This window comes from Tachysurus vachellii, chromosome 12 (assembly GCF_030014155.1).
Source record: "Tachysurus vachellii isolate PV-2020 chromosome 12, HZAU_Pvac_v1, whole genome shotgun sequence".
NCBI lineage: Eukaryota > Metazoa > Chordata > Actinopteri > Siluriformes > Bagridae > Tachysurus > Tachysurus vachellii.
Window position 1 is genome coordinate 20,823,032 of NC_083471.1, and position 19,819 is coordinate 20,842,850.

The 19,819-nt window shown below is 35.7% G+C and overlaps 1 protein-coding gene across 1 annotated transcript in view; it reads left to right on the forward strand.

Annotated features, from left to right (window-relative positions):
• arl15a (ADP-ribosylation factor-like 15a) overlaps nucleotides 1-8,019 on the forward strand; it is a 67,123-nt gene extending 59,104 nt beyond the window's left edge. The window contains exon 5 of the mRNA XM_060882840.1: nucleotides 6,802-8,019. Coding sequence (XP_060738823.1) covers nucleotides 6,802-6,954 — 153 coding nt within the window. The 3' untranslated portion in view covers nucleotides 6,955-8,019. The remainder of the gene's footprint in view (nucleotides 1-6,801) is intronic.
• Nucleotides 8,020-19,819: the final 11,800 nt, after the last annotated feature.

Consider the following 19,819-nt stretch of genomic DNA (forward strand, 5'->3'; position numbering starts at 1 on the left):
TTTGCAGCTTGAACTGCAAAATCTGTTTTTCTCCAAATTGTCCTTGTGCTATGATATTTCTTCCTCATTATTCTCCTTATTTCCTGAATTCTGCCTTTTCATCTTGTTCACGATCTAGTACAACAATGCTGAGAACATCAAACCATTTCACTGTTGCAGTAAAGCTGGGATTAAAATGCTTGTAGGCACTTGCATAAATTTAACCACATTTGTATCAAGTAAAATGTATTAAGCTGACAATTACCTGTTTTCCCTTTGGATCACTTTTGGATTGTATCGAATCTCCCCTGGAGCGTCGCCAAACTTTCCCATACAAACAGTATAGGTATATGTCTACTCACAGGTTTACTGTTTCATGGTTACTGGAGCCCCTGTAATTCCTTCAATAAATGTAAATCAACATTCAGTACAGAAACCTATATTAAAAAATGTGTAGCACCTGTGCAAACATGTCAAAAAGCGTCAATTTGAAACACAAACCCACAGCTTGTACAGTATAAAGATGTTTGAAAGCCTTTGCATTGCTTGGCTTGTAACATTTCAAGGTTTGAAATGTGAAGTGTGAATTTGTAAATAAATCTACTTCTGCTAGCGTCTGGTAATCTCCTGCTTTCTGCTTTCAAAATTTCAATCAGTCTAGCAGCTGATCTACTGTATATTTGGATGTCATATTGCAGTAAAAATATGAATAGATATTAAGAATTTGTGCAAGTGATTTACAAAGGCATTAAAAGCTTTTTAAGGTAAAATTCACATTATAAAGTAAACACTTGTGTTATATACATTAGCTAGCATGGGTTTTAAAATATTCAGGAACTTCTTAGACCACTTTTAGCTCATGTAATTTCTTCAAGCTCTCCTTTTCTGTTGGGCAGAAATATAAGTGATATAAAAAATAATGAGATTAACAGGAAAAAACTTTGTAGAAAGTGAAAAAATGGCAGGAATAATCAATTGTTTAGGTGAGTACTTGTTTTATTATACATTCATAGCTGCATTATACATTATACATCTAGTTGCTCAGCTCTGCTAATTTGCAAAAAAAAAAAAAAAAAAGAAAGAAATAAAATGCCACATAATCTAACTATAGATAATATATTTTGTGATTAAAAATCTTACAGACCCATTACTGTGATAAAATGCATAATGTGAGGCGTAAATGTACATCTGAGACCATGTGACAGCTCTCTCACTGACACAGACACTCAAATTACACTTGAATGCACGAAATCCTCTTTTGAAAAGCTGTACAACCTGTGAACTGTAATTCATAGTCTGCGCTTTATAAATGCCACACATTTATTTCTTCCTGACAAATCAATCCAAATAGCTATTTGTAAGGGTATTACATGGATCGTGCACACACATGACTGGTGAAAACATGATTGGATGTATGAATATAAGAATTTTGGTTTTTGATATACAAGCTTAACCTATTATCCAGTAGTGCACTAAAGCACATGTGCTACATATAAATTAGTAACCATTCAAGTATTGTGTTTGGAAGATAATGAGTTTTCTGTTTATCACAAGCATTACTCCCATAGAGTCTGATCATGGTACAGTAGTAGTATTAGGACTTACAGTTAATAGTATAAAGCTTCTGAGAAACTTGACCCAACTTGTGCAGACTTGTTCAGTAAGGAATTGTTTAATACAGACGGCTGATTCTTCCCCTGCTGTAATTCTCTGCTCTATCAACATTCATGTACTGGAACCTCAGAGCCTCTGTTTTCAATTTGCTGAAAAGCATCTACATTCTCTCTCCCTCTCCTTCCTTCCTTTCTTCCTTCCTGTCTCTTTCTCCCAATATTTTGTGTCCAAAATGTTGTCAAGTGTAGCACGCGAACAGAACTAACACACTGTAAAGGAGGCACAGCACCCTGTTCAAAAGAACCTTGAATTTAAGTCGATGTTCCCAAGCTTGGGAGTAGAGAAACTTAAAGATACTCAGTAGAGGCTTTTAAGGTATTCTGTGTGTGCTGAGGTCCACAATTCTGTACCTCTTTCTAATAGATAATGTGTCTGTGCTGTGATAGTAAAAAGTGGGGAGGTTGGGATTTCTTGACAGACCCAGAACCAGGGCTCCACTGTGTGGCTTGCTGTATTCCAAGTCAGCACCGCTATACAAGCTTTATCTTTTGAAGAAGCAGACAGCCGATCCAGAGAAGGTGCTTCGGCAATGGTTCCTGACTGTGTTGGAATAGGCAGGCTGCCAGCACAACTGATTCAAATAGCCCTCACCAGGTGTTTGCTGTCAGGAAACCCTTGGCAGCTCTTAATAAATCGAGTTACTGTAAATGCATAATATGGCTAGACAAACAAATCTCCCCTGTGCACCTCTGCAAGCCATTGTGAAGTCACTACTGTGCTAGAAGCACACACTACTCACTGACCCAAGTGTTTATTTATGGATTGATAAAGATGAGCATCACTGACTTGGTTTTTGGCTATGTTCACCATATGCAGACATCTGTGTGATTAATATCTGGAAATATATTTACCTTTGGATTTAGTAAAGCTGCTTCCACGCATGTGGTCGCTGCATAGTGGTTTTTTCTGTTTGGTTTCAAGGACTAATACAGAGTGTTCTTGTGTGCTCATCTTTTCCTGGCAAGGTCGCACTACCTGACACACTCTTAATTTTTTTGCTCTATTCTTTCAACCATGCTTATAGTGTGACTTCAGCTGTAATTAAAGAGCCAGCAAAACCTGTTAGCAGTCAGTGGCTTTTCAAGTCATTTGATCTTGTCAAAAGAGAGAGAAATGATAAATGAAAACCTTAGGGATTGTAAAAAATAAAGAAAGAGAGGTCAAAATCCTCACTGTCCAAATGGGAATATCTTCAGGACATCTTTTATGCACATTTGAAGCCCCTGCCAATATGGAAAGTACATTATCACAGTCCGTAGACCTTAAGTGCAATAGCATTGTTCTGAAGACTTGGAAGGGCCTCTATGAGCATCCCTGTGCCTCCTGAATTAGATTTATGGTGCCCTGGAGGTTGGTTCTGATCTGGCACTGGTCAGCCAGCTTTGAGCTGAAAGTGAGTGGTGAGACAGATCTCTTTGAACCATTTCTTAGTCTACCATCAGAGCAATGAGGACAGTAAATCTTTAGCTAGGATAAATCTTCAAACTAAAGTCTTCATTCACTGCCCACCAAGACGTTGGCAAGTCTCCAGCACAGCACAGGGGTTTATTGATCTTGGCAATGACTGCTTGTTCTCCTCGTAGGGATATTAGGAACCTACCTGAGGATGCAGGAATTTCTAGATTCTCTCTTTACTCTATCTTTTTTTTTCCAGTTTCTAACTTACTGCTTCATTTTCTGCTATTTAACTTGAGCTGTATTAATGCCACATGCTTTTTGTACTCAGGTACCAGGTAAAAAGAGGCTGCTCAAGTCAGTCCACAACTCTCTGTCCTGGTGGTATATAGGCTACATTTCTGATCATTTTTCTTTTCTTTAAGGTATGTGGTTTAAAATACAGACTACTTCTTAACACATGAAAAGAGACACTTTAGGCATAGTGGAAGTGAACAAGACCATCTCAGTTTCATGATAAGTGCATCTGGTGTTATTGATTCACATTCTTTTACAGTGCATGCCATTTCACAGGTCACTGATATCTTTAGGGTGTAGCTTGTCAGCTTTACTAATTGATTGTCTCTGATACCTGAGCATGGACTCTTTTACACAGAAAGTGCTTTTTGCCAGTGGACTTGCATGTGTCCAATAGCAAGTGCAGAGGCTGATGTGTGGATGCACATACAACCATTACTAGAACATTTTGAAAAGGTGTTTGAAAACAACGTCCATATCTAAGAAGCACTGCTGCAAATGTGATTTTGATAAAAATATGATTTTTAATGAGGTTAATTAATGTTCATATTATGTATTTAATCCTTTAATTTTGATAGAGTCTTTTACTACAGGATTAGCAAGAAAATAATAATAGTAATAAGGGTTTGGTTTCAATGTGAATCAGAAATGTATTTTTATTTTGCATCTGGCAATGATATTAACCCAGTGCGGTCACGCAAGCTTTCATTATACTCAAAAACAGTAATATGAACCCAGTATTGCTCACTTAAGTCTGACATGTTCTACAACATGAAACCTGGCTGTTTGTCTAGACAGGTAACTAGGTCTTCTAACTTGTGTAGAATTTCACAGTTGCACCCAAGAGTTTATCCTTCTCATGAGTGGAATTTGACAAAACGTATATTCCTGCAGTCAAGTGTTCAGTGGTTAATATGCTGTAATGGTGTGCATGCAATTCACAGTTTGCGTGAGTTCAGGATCAGTAGGTCAATTAGGATTTACTGTAGCTCTCTTCGCCAGATGGCTCTGCTGCGATTGTAGTGCAGTTGCTGGCAACTGGCCATCTTGCTTCATTTGACTCATGCAATGACCATCCCATACCAGGCCTGATGGACTATGTTACAGATGATGCACGAAAGTTTATGTTCAAATATGTTATTATAAGTAATAAGTGTTTAAAATGGTGTTAAAAATTATGTTATTTACTTGTATTTGAAGCATTGTTTTCAGCTCACTTAAGAAAACTTTAGCAAGTCAGGTAAACAGGATGGATTCTGTGAGGTTTGAAATTTATTCTGTTGATACATGGTGATCCTGCAAGTCTCACATCGTAGACCATGAGATGCGATAACAGTGTATACATGTCAAAGAGCAGCTGGACATATTCAGTATCTTTGCTATGTCTTTGTAGACAATTGGTTAAATTGGTAATACCTTAGAAATGCCTCTCACCTTGCATCAGCTGCAGCATCCATCTTCGTCAGCTGGCTGATTATAACAAGGCATCTATGCTTAGATAAAGTGGATGTTTCCGGGTTGTTTCTTTAAACTGTCTAGTCTTCACATCTCCTACACATACACATATGCTTCAAAGCATGTGTCCACTTTGAAGGACATCAGTTACATCTATACTAGATGAAGCTGTTAAAGTGCAGAACATCATTCACAAGACACTTAATATCATTTTTCTTTTCCAAATCTAGACAAATGCACAATTTCTAATGTAAGAAATTCATTGTTGTATTTTGTACACCCATTCTACAATGTTTACATTTGTGCAGGGAGGGAACATTGGTTTGAAAATGATGTATCCCCCACAAGTCAGCCTGCAACAGACTGTCAGAAAGACCAGATGAAGTGCCTCAGTGTTGGACTGAGGCGGCTCCTATTACCAGGATGGATTTGTTAACACTGTTTGGGTCAGCTAGGCCCCAGGGCTCATGCCCGCTGAAGTGACTTAATCTGTCATTAAACTTATGTTACACTACGATCAAGCCACAGCTCAATGTGCCATAAAGACTCTCCAAGAAGAAAGATGAGACGCAATCTTCTGACTTGTTGCAGTTGGCTATCATGGATGAGGCAGACAAATTCCCTGTATGGAACGTACAGTAGCTTCCATAACTAGAAAATACAGAAGAAGAAAATTTATATAGCACATGCAGTTTTATTTTTTTTATATTTTTATATACACACTACCATTGTGTGTTTATGATTACTTATAACTTGTGATTACTCAATAGAAGGTCTAAAGAATGAACTGATAATTAGGTCCATTAGGACTGATAAAATCAATGACTCAATGACAATAATTCATTTTAAATTAAACCATGATAATCTATATATGGCTCTTACAATGTGATAAACAATGAGACCCATCTGTTAGACTTCCTTGCCCTTATCTATGAACAACCGTTTTATCCGGTTATCAACTTTACTTAATGTAAATTTGTATTTAATATCTGATGCTACTTTTTAAGGTCCGTAACTGATAAGATTCATCAGATTTTATGTGCAAATTTTATAAATGTGGTTTTACCTCATGTCACATCATTCGTTCATTCATTCATTCATTCATTCATTCAGTCAGTCAGTCAGTCAGTCAGTCAATTTTAGTAGGTGCTTTATCTTGGTCAGGGTCATGTTGGATCTTCAGCCTATCCCAATAATTATGTCATTTCATATCATATGTTAAATTGCTATCACTAGAAATGGTTTGGAAATGTTATTTCTTTTCATAAGCCATTTAGTGGCATTTATAATATTTATAATCTGTAAAGTGATTGAAGACTCCCAGTGGATTCTTATTGTTAAATAATCAGATGGCTCTTGCACATTCTTTGGAGCAGTGGACCAAAATATCTTTGTGTAATTGAAAATGTTCTGTATAACAGATGGTTTTGGTTTATTCTCAGTGTAATGAAGTGTTGACATGTAAAAGTAAATTATGTATAAAATACCGTCCTTACACAAGATCCTTAGAATCATATGTCACCATATTAACCAAATGGGTTAATTTCTTTGCAAACAAGAGGTCTGTAACCTTGGCATTATAGTTGTATATAGTTTTTTCTTAATGGTTTCTGAATGGCTATTTTTTCCACTTTCTCTTGAAGTGAAGAGTATCTATAGAACACACACACACACACACACACACACACACACACACACACACACACACACACGCACACACACACACACACAAACTAATTGAGGATCTGTAATAGAATCACCACTTTTCCATTCCACAGTTAGAATTTTTCAGGCTCTGTCATTTTCATTTCAATTCTCCTGGAAAATATATTTTCCTAAGGCTGCCAGACATGGCATACTGAGCAAGACCAAACATGTCCCCAAATAAATTGTCATAGAGATAATGCTTTGGTTGATGCTATTTTTGACAGACCAGACTTAAGCTACATGCCATTATTAAAACATAGCCATGACTGAATGAGTGTATCTAATTTCTTCCAGATAAAGACGTATTTTGAATTGGAGCCACTGGCAAGAGGGAAGAGATGGATCCTTGAGGGAAGCTCAATAAACAACATGGAGGCTGTGAGGGTGAGCTTCAGTCAGTTCATCAGCTTTTTGGAAGAAAAGGAGCTGCAAAGCATCAGGATATGATTGAGGACAAAAGTTCAAAGAAGAAAAACAAAAACCAAAAAAACCCCGAAACATTTGTCCAGATAGACAAAACAATGAATTTGTGTATCTGTGGGAGTGTTGTTTATCTGAAGGAAATGCAGGGGTGTTTATTTTTTTACCTCACCTTCAAAAGATGTTGTTCTTAATCTCTGAACAGAAAAGACAGGACACGGACCCTTAAACACCAGCCACACGAGTCATCACAAACTTGTGGCCGTGGATCAGATGTTTTTTGTAATAGAAAAAATGGAGTATTAAAGAGATTTTTTGTCAATAGCCAAGAAATATTTTTATCTGATTAGTAGGTAAATAAGCATGTGTAGCGTAAACTATCTTTTATTGTAAAGCTTCAAGGTACAACTTGCAATTTACTACTGTTACCACTCTGTAACATTTTTTGTTGTTTAAAAGTACATTTTTTTTTAATTGTATGTCCAAGTGCATTAATGTTGGTTTTGTGTTCTTCATTAGTATTCATATGTATGTATATAATTATAATATCCTCTTTTATATAACTATAATCTTCTCTTCTCTTAAGATGCTTATATACAGGCACATTTGGTGATACTGTTAATTTTACTGTTTCCAAAGATGATATACCCCTTTACTAGGGAATGCTTGGGCTGTTTCAGGTTTGGTCTGGAATACAAACTCTATCAATCAGTGGCTACAACAGCTGCATTTGACAAGTCCCTGTCCACTAGTCTAATGCCTTCCAACTGTCTATGTGGACCCCTCCCTGTCTGCCACCTCGTTTTCTGGCCCTCCACTTTTTGAGCACCCTTACCCGATGCTTCCCAACAGTATTATCCAAATTACTCTCTGTAAATTTAGATTACTGTCTCTCTCAAATGTGTGATATTTTATGTCTCACAGGTGTCTCATAAGACCTTTTTAATGTTGTGCATCAGAGCTGTTCAAACCTGTGGGTCTTCATATGAGCACAGACATGTTGCACACTGCACTTTTAACAGTTTCTTATTTTACCCTGAATAAACAATTGATTAAATATGTTTTACTGATAAACAATCACACCACATCACTTCGTTTTAATGAATGCCTTTTTAGTTTTGTGTGATTTTGTTTGTCAGATTTATTTGTTTCAGGAAAAACACCATTTCAATATTTACATAAATATATTTTGCAAATGCTTTGCTTTTCTCATGTTAATTAGAAAGAAAAAGTCTAATGAAAACTATTTCAAAACTCTACAGCAGTCACTACTGATTTCCTTCTTATACTGTAACCTTTAGTCATCAATAATAATCTTACATTTAATAATAACTTTTGAAAATAATCTTCAAAGCTATGTTCCCTGTGAAAGTCTATGCTTCTCAACACCTTTCCAACTAAACTGACTGAACCCAAATTGCACGGACCTGCATAGATAAGAACCTAACCTCCTGATCTACACTACCTTCACTGCATCTTTTTTTCTTCTTCTTTCCCTCCCTTTTCAAACTGCCCATGTTGCTTTAATACAATGTGTGTCACACAGGTTGCCCTAGCGACTCTTTGATCCAGTTTTCCGCCCTCCCCTACGTCTGTGGCTGACGCGCCTCTCCAGTCTGCTGCCTGAGAAAGACCTGTGCCCCTTTCTCTCTCGCTCTCTCTTTCGGTCTGCTTCCCTTTGGTCACGCCGAAATAGCCCACCCTCAAAGCGGAGGAGGTGCATCGAGACAGCCTCAACCTGCTGGAGAGAACACACGAGGGCCCTTCTCTTCCCTGGTGAGGCACAGTGTGATCATGTAAACAAAATCGTGTGACCCTTCCACCATCATTTTATTTTCTTACAAGAATCCGTATTTCCTTTTTTTAACATTATGAACTGTAGCTATATATACAGATTTCATAAAAAAATAAAATAAAATAAAAAAATTGTGGGGTAAACAGCAGAATTTACTGATACTATATGTCCATATATTCTGAAAATCATTAAAGCAAAGATAATAGGACTTTAAAGAATTCATTAATATAACACCAAACCCAACGATGCTACATCTGATTTTTCACCAATTTGTAGTGACTTTTCACATATTTTTTGTAAATATATAATTAATATTTAATGTTGAAAACTTAATAACTTAAAAACTTAATAACTTAAGACATCTAATTTTTGGGTGAGATCATGTGTAAAAGATCTATTCAGTGTTATTATCTACACTGGGGATTATCATTAAAACACCCTTCATGATGAGCACCACTTGCTTAACTGTATTTGCATTTCATTTTATCGCTGGCACCAGCTTTGTCTAGACAGAACTTATTTTTAGAAGTCACTTTGCATTTGAATTCAGCAGCACCAGCGCGGTGATTTTTCTCTCATTAGGACCTTTGGATTTAAGGGATAGGCATTTCTCTTTGATGCCAATTTAAAGACTTGGGCTCTTTTCCCAGTTGTGTTTACCCAAAGGCAAGGTTACCCCCTCCCAAATGAGGCTATCTGAAATGGTAATGCATGAGTCTTGAGGGAATCATTCTTTGTTTACAAAAAAAACAAAAATGGCAAAAGAAATAGTGGATGTTTTTGCTCTCCCTCCTTCTATCAGTGCTGTAATCCCCAGCTTTCACAACCTGTTGATGGGACTCACCCCTGTGGAAATGCAACAGATGTTCCCCTGACATCCATCTGGTCCTTGTGAACCTCTTCCTTTTTTTTTGGAGTGAGATTCTGTTCTTTTCCATCTTTTTCTGTTTACAGTTTCCTAAGATGCTTGTTGAGTTTCTGATCCTTTATACAGTGAGTATCCTTTGAATCACAGGATTAATAATAAGCAATCAAGACCTTCTCATCGAGCTGATCTTGACAAGATGTTTTAGAACAAAAGCCAAGCCGTTGTTTGTGTTCACATATTTTTGTTGCATGGGGGGGTTTATTTACATGTGACCGGGGTTCATTTAAAACCGTTTTCCTAAGCATGCCAGGGTTCCTCAGCATGGCACCCCCCTCTGGGTAAACCAAACAACATTTGGGAGGTATCTGCTGCAGGAAAAATCACTGATAAGGTGCAATGTGAATGTTAGGCACCAATATATTAAACTGTAGGTAACACAATGTTAACATTTGTTGCTCGCAGCATCTACAGTATGGCTCTCATACTGACAACACAACACCTTATGCCCTACTAGGCCCAATGACTCAAGACTATAAAATGGTAACATACATGACCTGAACGATGTCAATCACAGAAACTAACAATCAATAAGGTAAATCGCATAGCTGAATTGATGGAGGTTATCAGTTTTACACTGCATCAGCACAAGGTCAAAGCTACAGTAAATGTTGATACATAGTGTTGATAATAGTTGCGAATTTATAATACTTAAATCTAGTTATCTGTAAACATCAGATTTGCTTCACTTTATTCATATTACAGTCATATTCAAACCACCATATTTTATAAGTAAATCTATCATTTCATACACTGCATTTTTTGTGTACTTAATATATTTTGTGTTTTTAATTTAACAGCTAATGCCACTTTTTTCATTTGCAATTCATTGGATTATCTACTTTGCACAGCTATTTCATTGCTATCCTATCTTATTCTACTTCATTTTATTTAATTGTCTTATATTGTTTTCTGTTTCATTTCTTAAAATTTACCTTCTGACCCTGTTCAATATGAATATATATTTTACTAATATTGCATGTCATACCATGTGTGATTGTGTATGTGACCAATACAATTTGAATTAGAATGTTTAATATTTTCTGCACACTCATGCATCTGGTTGCAGAAGTTTGTGTCTGATTCTGCGGCTGCTTTGTAGATTTTCAGTCTCTCTTCCTGTCTCTCTTTTCCCCCTCAACATGCGACATGATGATGGAGATGTGCATCCCAGGTGGCCTCCTCATCAAAACACAAGAGATTTGACTTCTTATTTCGAGCAAACATCACTCACTCTCTTTGTTTGCCAAAGGAAAATATGTGGCAGGCATTTGTCCCGAGAGAACTGATCTTCCCGTGTCACCTACCAAAAACCGATCTTTGCCTCCTGCCGTCACAGAAAGCTATCAGTCAAAAGGGTGTGAGTGTGAGGTCTGTTGAAAAAAACTGTCCATTAGTGGTCATTACTGCCATTTATATCACTAAAGCATGCTGAAAGATGCTCAAATGACTTTGCTCTAAGCTTATGTCCAGACACTGTGGAAAATATTGTACAGAGCTTTCTGTCATATTTTCCAAACGACTTCAAGTGTTTGAATCAGCACACAAATTAACACTAACTTAAGGATCAGACTGTATTGTTTCCTCATATAAAGTGTGACCTCTATCTACTTTGCTGTGTGTACATATTTTACACTTTCCATTCTTTTTCCTAAAATCCTTGTTTAAGGGTGCAGCAATAACAGTTTATGTGAAGTGACTTTTGAGTTGAACACTAATGAGAAGAACAAATGTCACACGGTTTTTAACTGTTGTAATAAGAGGACCTCTTCAGTGTTTTCCAGAAATACATTTTTCCAGAAATACTGACTGTATCACAATAGTAACAAACTTTAAAAAAAAAAAAAAAATGAACACCTTTTATACATTTAAAATGGAGCTCAATGTGCAGAGTGAAGTAGAAAAGTAAAGAAACAAGAAAATTTTATATATGATAAAGTATAAAAATAATGTAAATGAAAAAAAAATCCCTAAAAATGTAGTTCAAATAAAACAGAACATAAAAACTTCATAGAATCAGTATCACAAAAATGTGTTAAAAGTACAGTAATTAAAATAAAATAATAATGTAAAAGTGATATACCAGCAAATATAAAGAAAAAAGTATAGTTAAAAGTGAAAACCTGATATTAACCAACAAAAGTAATCTTAAATATGACCATATAAAAAATAGAAAATAAAATGTTAAATTTTCTTCCAAGGATATATTTCTGTATAATGTAGATGAACATGAATTTGTTTCCAAATTTTTCAAAACAACGTCCATAAACATACATAAACCACATACATGAAGCAAATCTACATTTTTAAAAAACAAAAGTAACATGTTAAAGGATATTGTACCGTACCGCACCGCACCGCACCGCACCGTACAATACAATACAATACAATACCATACCATACCATACCATACCATACAATACATATACTACTGTGTTAAATAAATGAGAGCAGAGGTTTACAGAATATCTGCAGCAGATGCTGTAAAATATTTGAAAAATAAAACTATCAGATGACATCCTTATAAAACTGCATATAAGAGAATTTATGCAAAACTACATTATGGTGTAATAATGATGTATGATATAATGTATGCAGGGATGTGGTAGTTCAGTGGTTAAGGTGTTGGACCGCTGATTGGAACGTCATTCGTTTGAATCCCAAGTCCACCAAGCTGCCCCTTTCTTTTAATGCTTTAACATTGTAACACATATGCTACTTTTTATGTACATATGCTATTTGCCAAATTGTTGGCCACATTGTATGGAATTAATCAATGTGCCAAGATAAATTATTCAGAATTGTGTCCAATTAGGTGTAGAATATAATCTCAAAACTCTAGTGGACAGCGCCCTGGTTCTGAAATTGTACATTGTTTTAGTGAGTACTACTAATATGAATTACTGTCACTACTTTGTGCTCTTTTCACCATTTCCCCCTCCAAAGTACTTCATAACACTATGAGCAATTACATTATGCTAACTATGATAACTGTTCCTTGTAAAGAACATCATATTCTTAGGTGTAACATACTTTGACATTTTACCTTGGAAAAAATACAAAAACATTAAACTTAGATGTAACGTCAAGTTATGAAAAAAGTGACAATAGTGAGCTCTTTTGCACCAATATAAACCAACTTAATCTGAACAACAGACTTATCTGTTCATATATTTTACAGAAAGTAATTAACCACACACACACACACACACACACACACACACACACACACACACACACACACACATATATATATCTATCTATCTATATATATATATATATATATATATATATGTAACATGTTAAAGATATATATATATAGATACATGTTATACATATATATATATATGATTATACTAAACAAGTATTTTAAAATAAGCTTATACTGTACCTACAGATATAAATACGCTCATGATTAAGATTAGTTATTTCCCCGAGTGGGGAATCAAACAAAGCACCTAGCTATAGAAAATGTGGACCATGCTACAGGACACTTAATTAATCAGCTGCAATAGTGTTGTAAATATTTGATTACCCTTCTAAAATTATTTGTTTGAGGTCTGCTAGGGCTCTGTTCCAAGATCTGTAGGTGGATTATTTCATTAAATCCAAACAGTTTATACAGAAAGAAGCCTCGCTTACAACACTGTGTGGGGAGCTTGTTGCTCACGAATACAAATGTAGCAGATGGCAGAGAACTTTTTCATCCTCACTGTCTGGTAAACACTGAAAGTCTCTCAGGACAGGAAACACCTGTACCTTTGTTAAAAAATACAAAATGGGGTTCTGACCCCATCGAACCAAAATGGTTTCATGTAACTTGTAATGAACTAAACCAATTGAACTGAGTCATCCAGAGAAGCATCTTCATTAGAAATATTATGAAAAAGACAAATTATGTGAGAGACATTCTCACAAATATGACTTGAGTGTACTGTAGATTAGATGAGATTCTTACGGGGAGTTGTTTTTATTTCTGGCAAGAGCAGGGGTACAGTGACCATTTACAATCTCAGACATGAGACAACTGTGGCTAGAGAACAGACTTAGCGTGACAGACAGAAAGGGGGCTTAATAGGGTGAGGATTAGGGATAAACCTTACAAAGGTCAAAGCAGGAAGCAGTTCACATTCACTGTTTTGGTGGAACAAGCTGCAGAGTGCCAAATTGAAAAACAGCATGTTTTGTAAAGCATAATTTTTTTTTGGCTCTGATTTATTTTACTGTTATTACAATTTACACAATTTGTCACAACCATTAAAAAAGACTGAACACCACAGGCTCAAATGGATAAATTGAACAAAATGATATATATTTACTGATAATTTCATAGTGCATCTGCAACATTTGAAGCAGTTACTATGATCAATGGGAAAAATGAAATCGTCAGGATTATCATGGATCCAATTCACCACATGCACACACTCATTCAATAATAGTCACCAGTTCACCTAATTTTCAAAGCTGTAGAACCTGAAAGAAACTCAGACAGAGAAAGAAACTCAGAACTCACACAGAGAGATCATGGAGACAGTGACTTTAGCTTAGAATCAAACCTACTGTACCATCAATGCTAACTGCTTCACTATCAACCCAAATTCAGACCCATGACATGATCAAGAATCTTCAATCAGCTTGCCACTTTGTGATTGCGTTGTGGATCTGTTCCTTTTAATCAATGAAGGATGTGAAAAATCAGACGTATTTGATAAAACAAATCTGAAACAACGAAAACCACATGTTATGTAATATTAATTCAGCTATAAAGTATCTCACACAAATCTTGCAACTGAAGCCAAGTCAAGTCAAGAAGCTTTTATCATTTCAACCATATACAGCTGGTGCAGAACACAGTGAAATCAAACAATGTTTGACACAACACAGAACAAAGTGCAATACTACATAAAGTGCATGTGTGCAAACATGTGCAAACTGTGCAAGACAGAAGACACTGCAATACAGACAAATGTTTATAATACAATACAATACAATACCATACCATACCATACCATACCATACCATACCATACCATACCATACTGTACAATACAATACAATACAAAACAATACAATACAATACATTACCATACAATATAATACCATACAATACAATACAATACAATACCATACCATACCATACCATACCATACCATACCATACCATACCATACCATATGATACAATACAATACAATACAATACAATACAATACAATACAATATCATACCACACTGTACCATACCATACCATACCATATCATACCATACCGTACGATACAATACAATACAATACAATATCATACCACACTGTACCATACCATACCATACCATACCATACCATACCATACCATACCATACCATACCATACCATACCGTACGATACAATACAATACAATACAATACAATACAATACAATACAATACAATACAATACAATACAATACAATATCATACCACACTGTACAATACTATACCATACCATACCATACCATACCATACCATACCATACCATACCATACCATACCATAAAATATCATACAATACAATACAATACAGTACAATACAATACCGTACTGTACCGTACCATACCGCAGTGCACTGTACCATACAATACAATACAATACAATACAATATCATACCACACTGTACCATACCATACCATACCATACCATACCGTACGATACAATACAATACAATACAATACAATACAATACAATACAATACAATACAATACAATATCATACCACACTGTACAATACTATACCATACCTTACCATACCATACCATACCATACCATACCATACCATACCATAAAATATCATACAATACAATACAATACAATACAATACAATACAATACAATACAATACCGTACTGTACCGTACCATACCGCAGCGCACTGTACCATACAATACAATACAATACAATACAATACAATACCATACAATCCAATCCAATACGATACGATACAATACAATACAATACAATACAATACAATACCATACCATACCATACCATACCATACCATACCATACCATACCATACCATAGCACGGCATGCAGCACCACACAATACACTGTTCTGTAGTGAAAAAAGTGCAAATAAAATGGTACAGATGTAAACATAAAGGACAGTTAGCAGCAGATTGTAGCAGCATAAAAAGTAATGTCAAAAATGGCATTGGGAGTGCAAAGATGTACAACTAAGTGCAGAGATGTACAGTGGAGTGCAGAAACGTAAAACTGATCTAAACTAAAGAAACATAGGTGTATTGTTAGATTAGTTTTATGTGTGAGTAGAAGTTTGTTTCTTAGTTCCAGTGTATTCCAATGGGAAAAAAGCAACCTTTGCTAAAACACATCCTCACAATTATAAATTCAAAGCCACCTAATCAGATACAGTATACCGAGTTATTACTTTCTTTCTATTCCAGATCATTCTTGTGGATTTACAACAGTAAGTCAGAGAGCCTGGTAAACAAATGCTGGGAATAATTTAGCTTCACAGAGCAGCAATGATTTCAGCAAAACATCTTGTGTAAATCTCTGTATACATAGAGGTTCCTGTGCTATAGTTCTGCCTATTTTATAGGATTATAGAATTAAAGATATGCCCATTATCGATGAATAAAATCTGTTCTAATCCATTCTAAACATTTCGAATGTTGCTAAAAGCAGCTATTGCTATAACCAGTCGAATCAGACACAACGCGTGGAGATGCCATACTATCTAAAAAGGTTCATCGCATTAAATTTACATTTTAGTCAATTGAATGTAGTTAAATTAATAATATAATATAATATAATATAATATAATATAATATAATATAATATAATATAATATAATATAATATAATAAACCAAAATGTTTTTTGCTGTGATACCATAGAACAACTATTTTTGGTTCCCCAATGTACATTTCAGTAAATGGCTCTTTTCTTTTAGTCTTTTTTAGTCATTTTTATAGTCTTAAGAACTTTTTCCACTACAAATTACCTAAGAGAACTATACACCAAGACAAATTAGAACCTTTTTTTGTACGATCTTAAAATGACGGGTCTTTTTTTTATTCACCATTTTCTGTTGTACTGCAAAATGAAGAATCACTTTGTACCACATTTTATACATTGCTTGTGCATAACGGTAACAGTTATATATAATTGATATATAATTTTGTTTTATTATTTATTTTTTAATTTAAATGTACAAGTCGTACAATGCCATTTGCAATTTCAGTGTGTTAGTTCAGTTAACCTGAAGTAGCACTATAATATTGTTTTAAGGTTTTAAAAATTCCTCTGAAGGATCTCACATATAAGTTAAGGACTACATACACGTGAGAAGGCCATAAGATCTTCAAGCACATCTTTAAGACTGTTCCACACACGCAAGATTAAGTAGCAAACGTGACATCCAAGACCAATCGGGCCACCCAGGAGAACAGCGACCAGCGGAAAGGCTGTCAGAGCCCCCCTTTACACCATTAATCTTCAATCCTCTCCCGTGCTGCCAACTCGCATCTCCTTCAAAATGCAACACAGGGAAGAGGGGGGAAAGAAAGAGAGCGACAGAGCGCGAGATAGAGGGGAAGCAATTCTGTTTTTCTCCTTTTGCACACCCGTAGATTAACTCTTTAAGGGATAATGGGTTACCAACTGGTTGCTTTGTTTCAGTGTGGTGGGGCAGAAATTCTGAATTTGACGTAAGACAAAGATTAAAGACTTTTCTTCCCAACCATCCTGGATCATAGAAAACTATGTGAAGTACTTTTTTTTAAAAGCACATATCTTTGTTTATCACACAAATACATTGCAGTTCCATCTTGTATATTTCTTTATATAAGCTGTTTCAAGCTTTAGTGTACTGTTTTAAATAGAAAATATATATTTTATACAGGCAAAAAAACACAACACTAATAACTCAGGATTTTACATTTGATCTATTTATATAAGAATTAATTAGATACATCTAAAGAAGGTAGGTTTTCTAATCTGATTTAATATCTGATCTAATCTGATAATGTTTTTTGATTTTCCTTTCCTTAATTTCGGTTACATGTTGGAAATCAAACACAAATGCATTTTTATCTGAGAAACTAGTCAATTACACTCTCACTTCCTCTATGGGTAAGTGTTGATGAATGAGGTCTCATTAAAAGCTAAATTGAGATTCCGGCAACTGAAGTGCAGGGAAGTCCCTTAGACCCTTCAGCTCTTTCACTGATCAATAGAAACTTTGATCTCATCCTCCAGCGCATTTAGGGGCCAGACACATACAACCTTATTCCAATGAATGGTAAAATGGAGGAGGAAGAATCCCGGGGACTGATAAATAGCGGAAAATGAGTGTGTTATGACATGGCATGCCTTCAGTCCCAAGGGGGGGCTTTCTTGCTTTGCTCCATCCCTGAGAACCATGAAGGAAACCGGCCATCTAAAAGTGAACCCTTTGAAGAGACCTGGACTCAGATTAAGTGGCATGCCTTGGATGCTTTCTTCTGTTTTTTTCTTTGCAAGGACCCCCTTTTTTCACTGTTTAGGGGGTAACGGGAACCATATATTTGTCAAGCTAAGGCGCCATGCAAATAATAGCAATTTGACACATCATGGAACATGTTAGAGAAAACCATGTAGAAAGCTTAATACAACAATTCTAAAATATGCATTTGGCTGAATTAGATTTTTTTAACAGGACATGATTTAAAGTGCTTATCTTAATGAGTAAATTTCTACACTAACACATTCTGGGTCTTCCAAGTGACTGAAACAAAATTACTACTGCACTACAAATGTTCTGATGGATTTAATTATAAAATATTTCAGAAAGAAATGATGAAGAATCCCAGTTAAGGTAAGATCATGCAACAGCACATACTCAGGACTACAGTATCTCCTGAAATCGTGTATTGTCTGTAATATTAGCATATAGTTTTAACCAGAGAATAAATATTTCCCAGCAATTTAAGTGTTTGTGTACATCTGAAATCTGAAATAAAAAAATGCACTGGAAACTTTAAAATTCTGAACACAAATTTTGGAGCCAGCGACCCTTTTAACAGCAAAAATACATTTCACAGACCTCCTTTGAACATAATTATAAAAATAACTATTAATAACTATAAATATTCAAATAACTATTTGAATATCATTCATTCATTCATCTTCTACCGCTTATCCGAACTATCCGTCACAGGGAGCCTGTGCCTATCTCAGGCGTCATTGGGCATCAAGGCAGGATACACCCTGGACGGAGTGCCAACCCATCGCAGGGCACACACACACACACTCATTCACTCACGCAATCACACACTAGGGACAATTTTCCAGAGATGCCAATCAACCTACCATGCATGTCTTTGGACCAGGGGAGGAAACCGGAGTACCCGGAGGAAACCCCCGAGGAACGGGGAGAACATGCAAACTCCACACACACAAGGTGGCGGCGGGAATCGAACCCCGACCCTGGAGGTGTGAGGCAAACGTGCTAACCACTAAGCCACCGTGCCCCCCTATTTGAATATGATGTACATTATTTAAATGTGAACTTGTAGTTTATTGGAGCCATTAAGCTTTCAATCAATAATGAACGTGTCACTGCCAAACTCTTATAAGTATTATAACATTGAACCTGTTTCATTGTTACTAAGGTCTAAGTGAAACTTCAATTTAAGTGACCAGGCTAATAATAGTAAAAAATCAATATCTAACCTTGAAAATAATGGGTTGTGATTTCCAGCACTCTAACAAAGTAACAAAGTTTGGGGGAAAACCCTCCGAAAAATCACAGAGACCACTCTGGGGTTCTAGGAATCCCTTTGGTCTGTACCAGAGAGGTCTAAAACATTTACATTATTGTACTTTGCTAGTATACATTTTTATTTCATTTTAAGTGACCTGTACTTTCTGAATTACATTTCCAATACAAAACCCACATTTCCACTGCTTATATTTCCATTCAAAATTTCCAAGTGCTTGTTAACAAACATTTCAAACATCATGACTCAAACATTTGTTCTCATAAACCCAAATGCCATTCCAATCAGTCCTGCTCCAGTGCATGTGAACTATTTTTATTCTCTACATTTAAACCATTCAGTCAAAAGCACAGTCAGTCATTTTTGTACATGGACAATTTACCCATTAGTTACACTTAGAAGTACTAAATACTGAGTCATGCAAA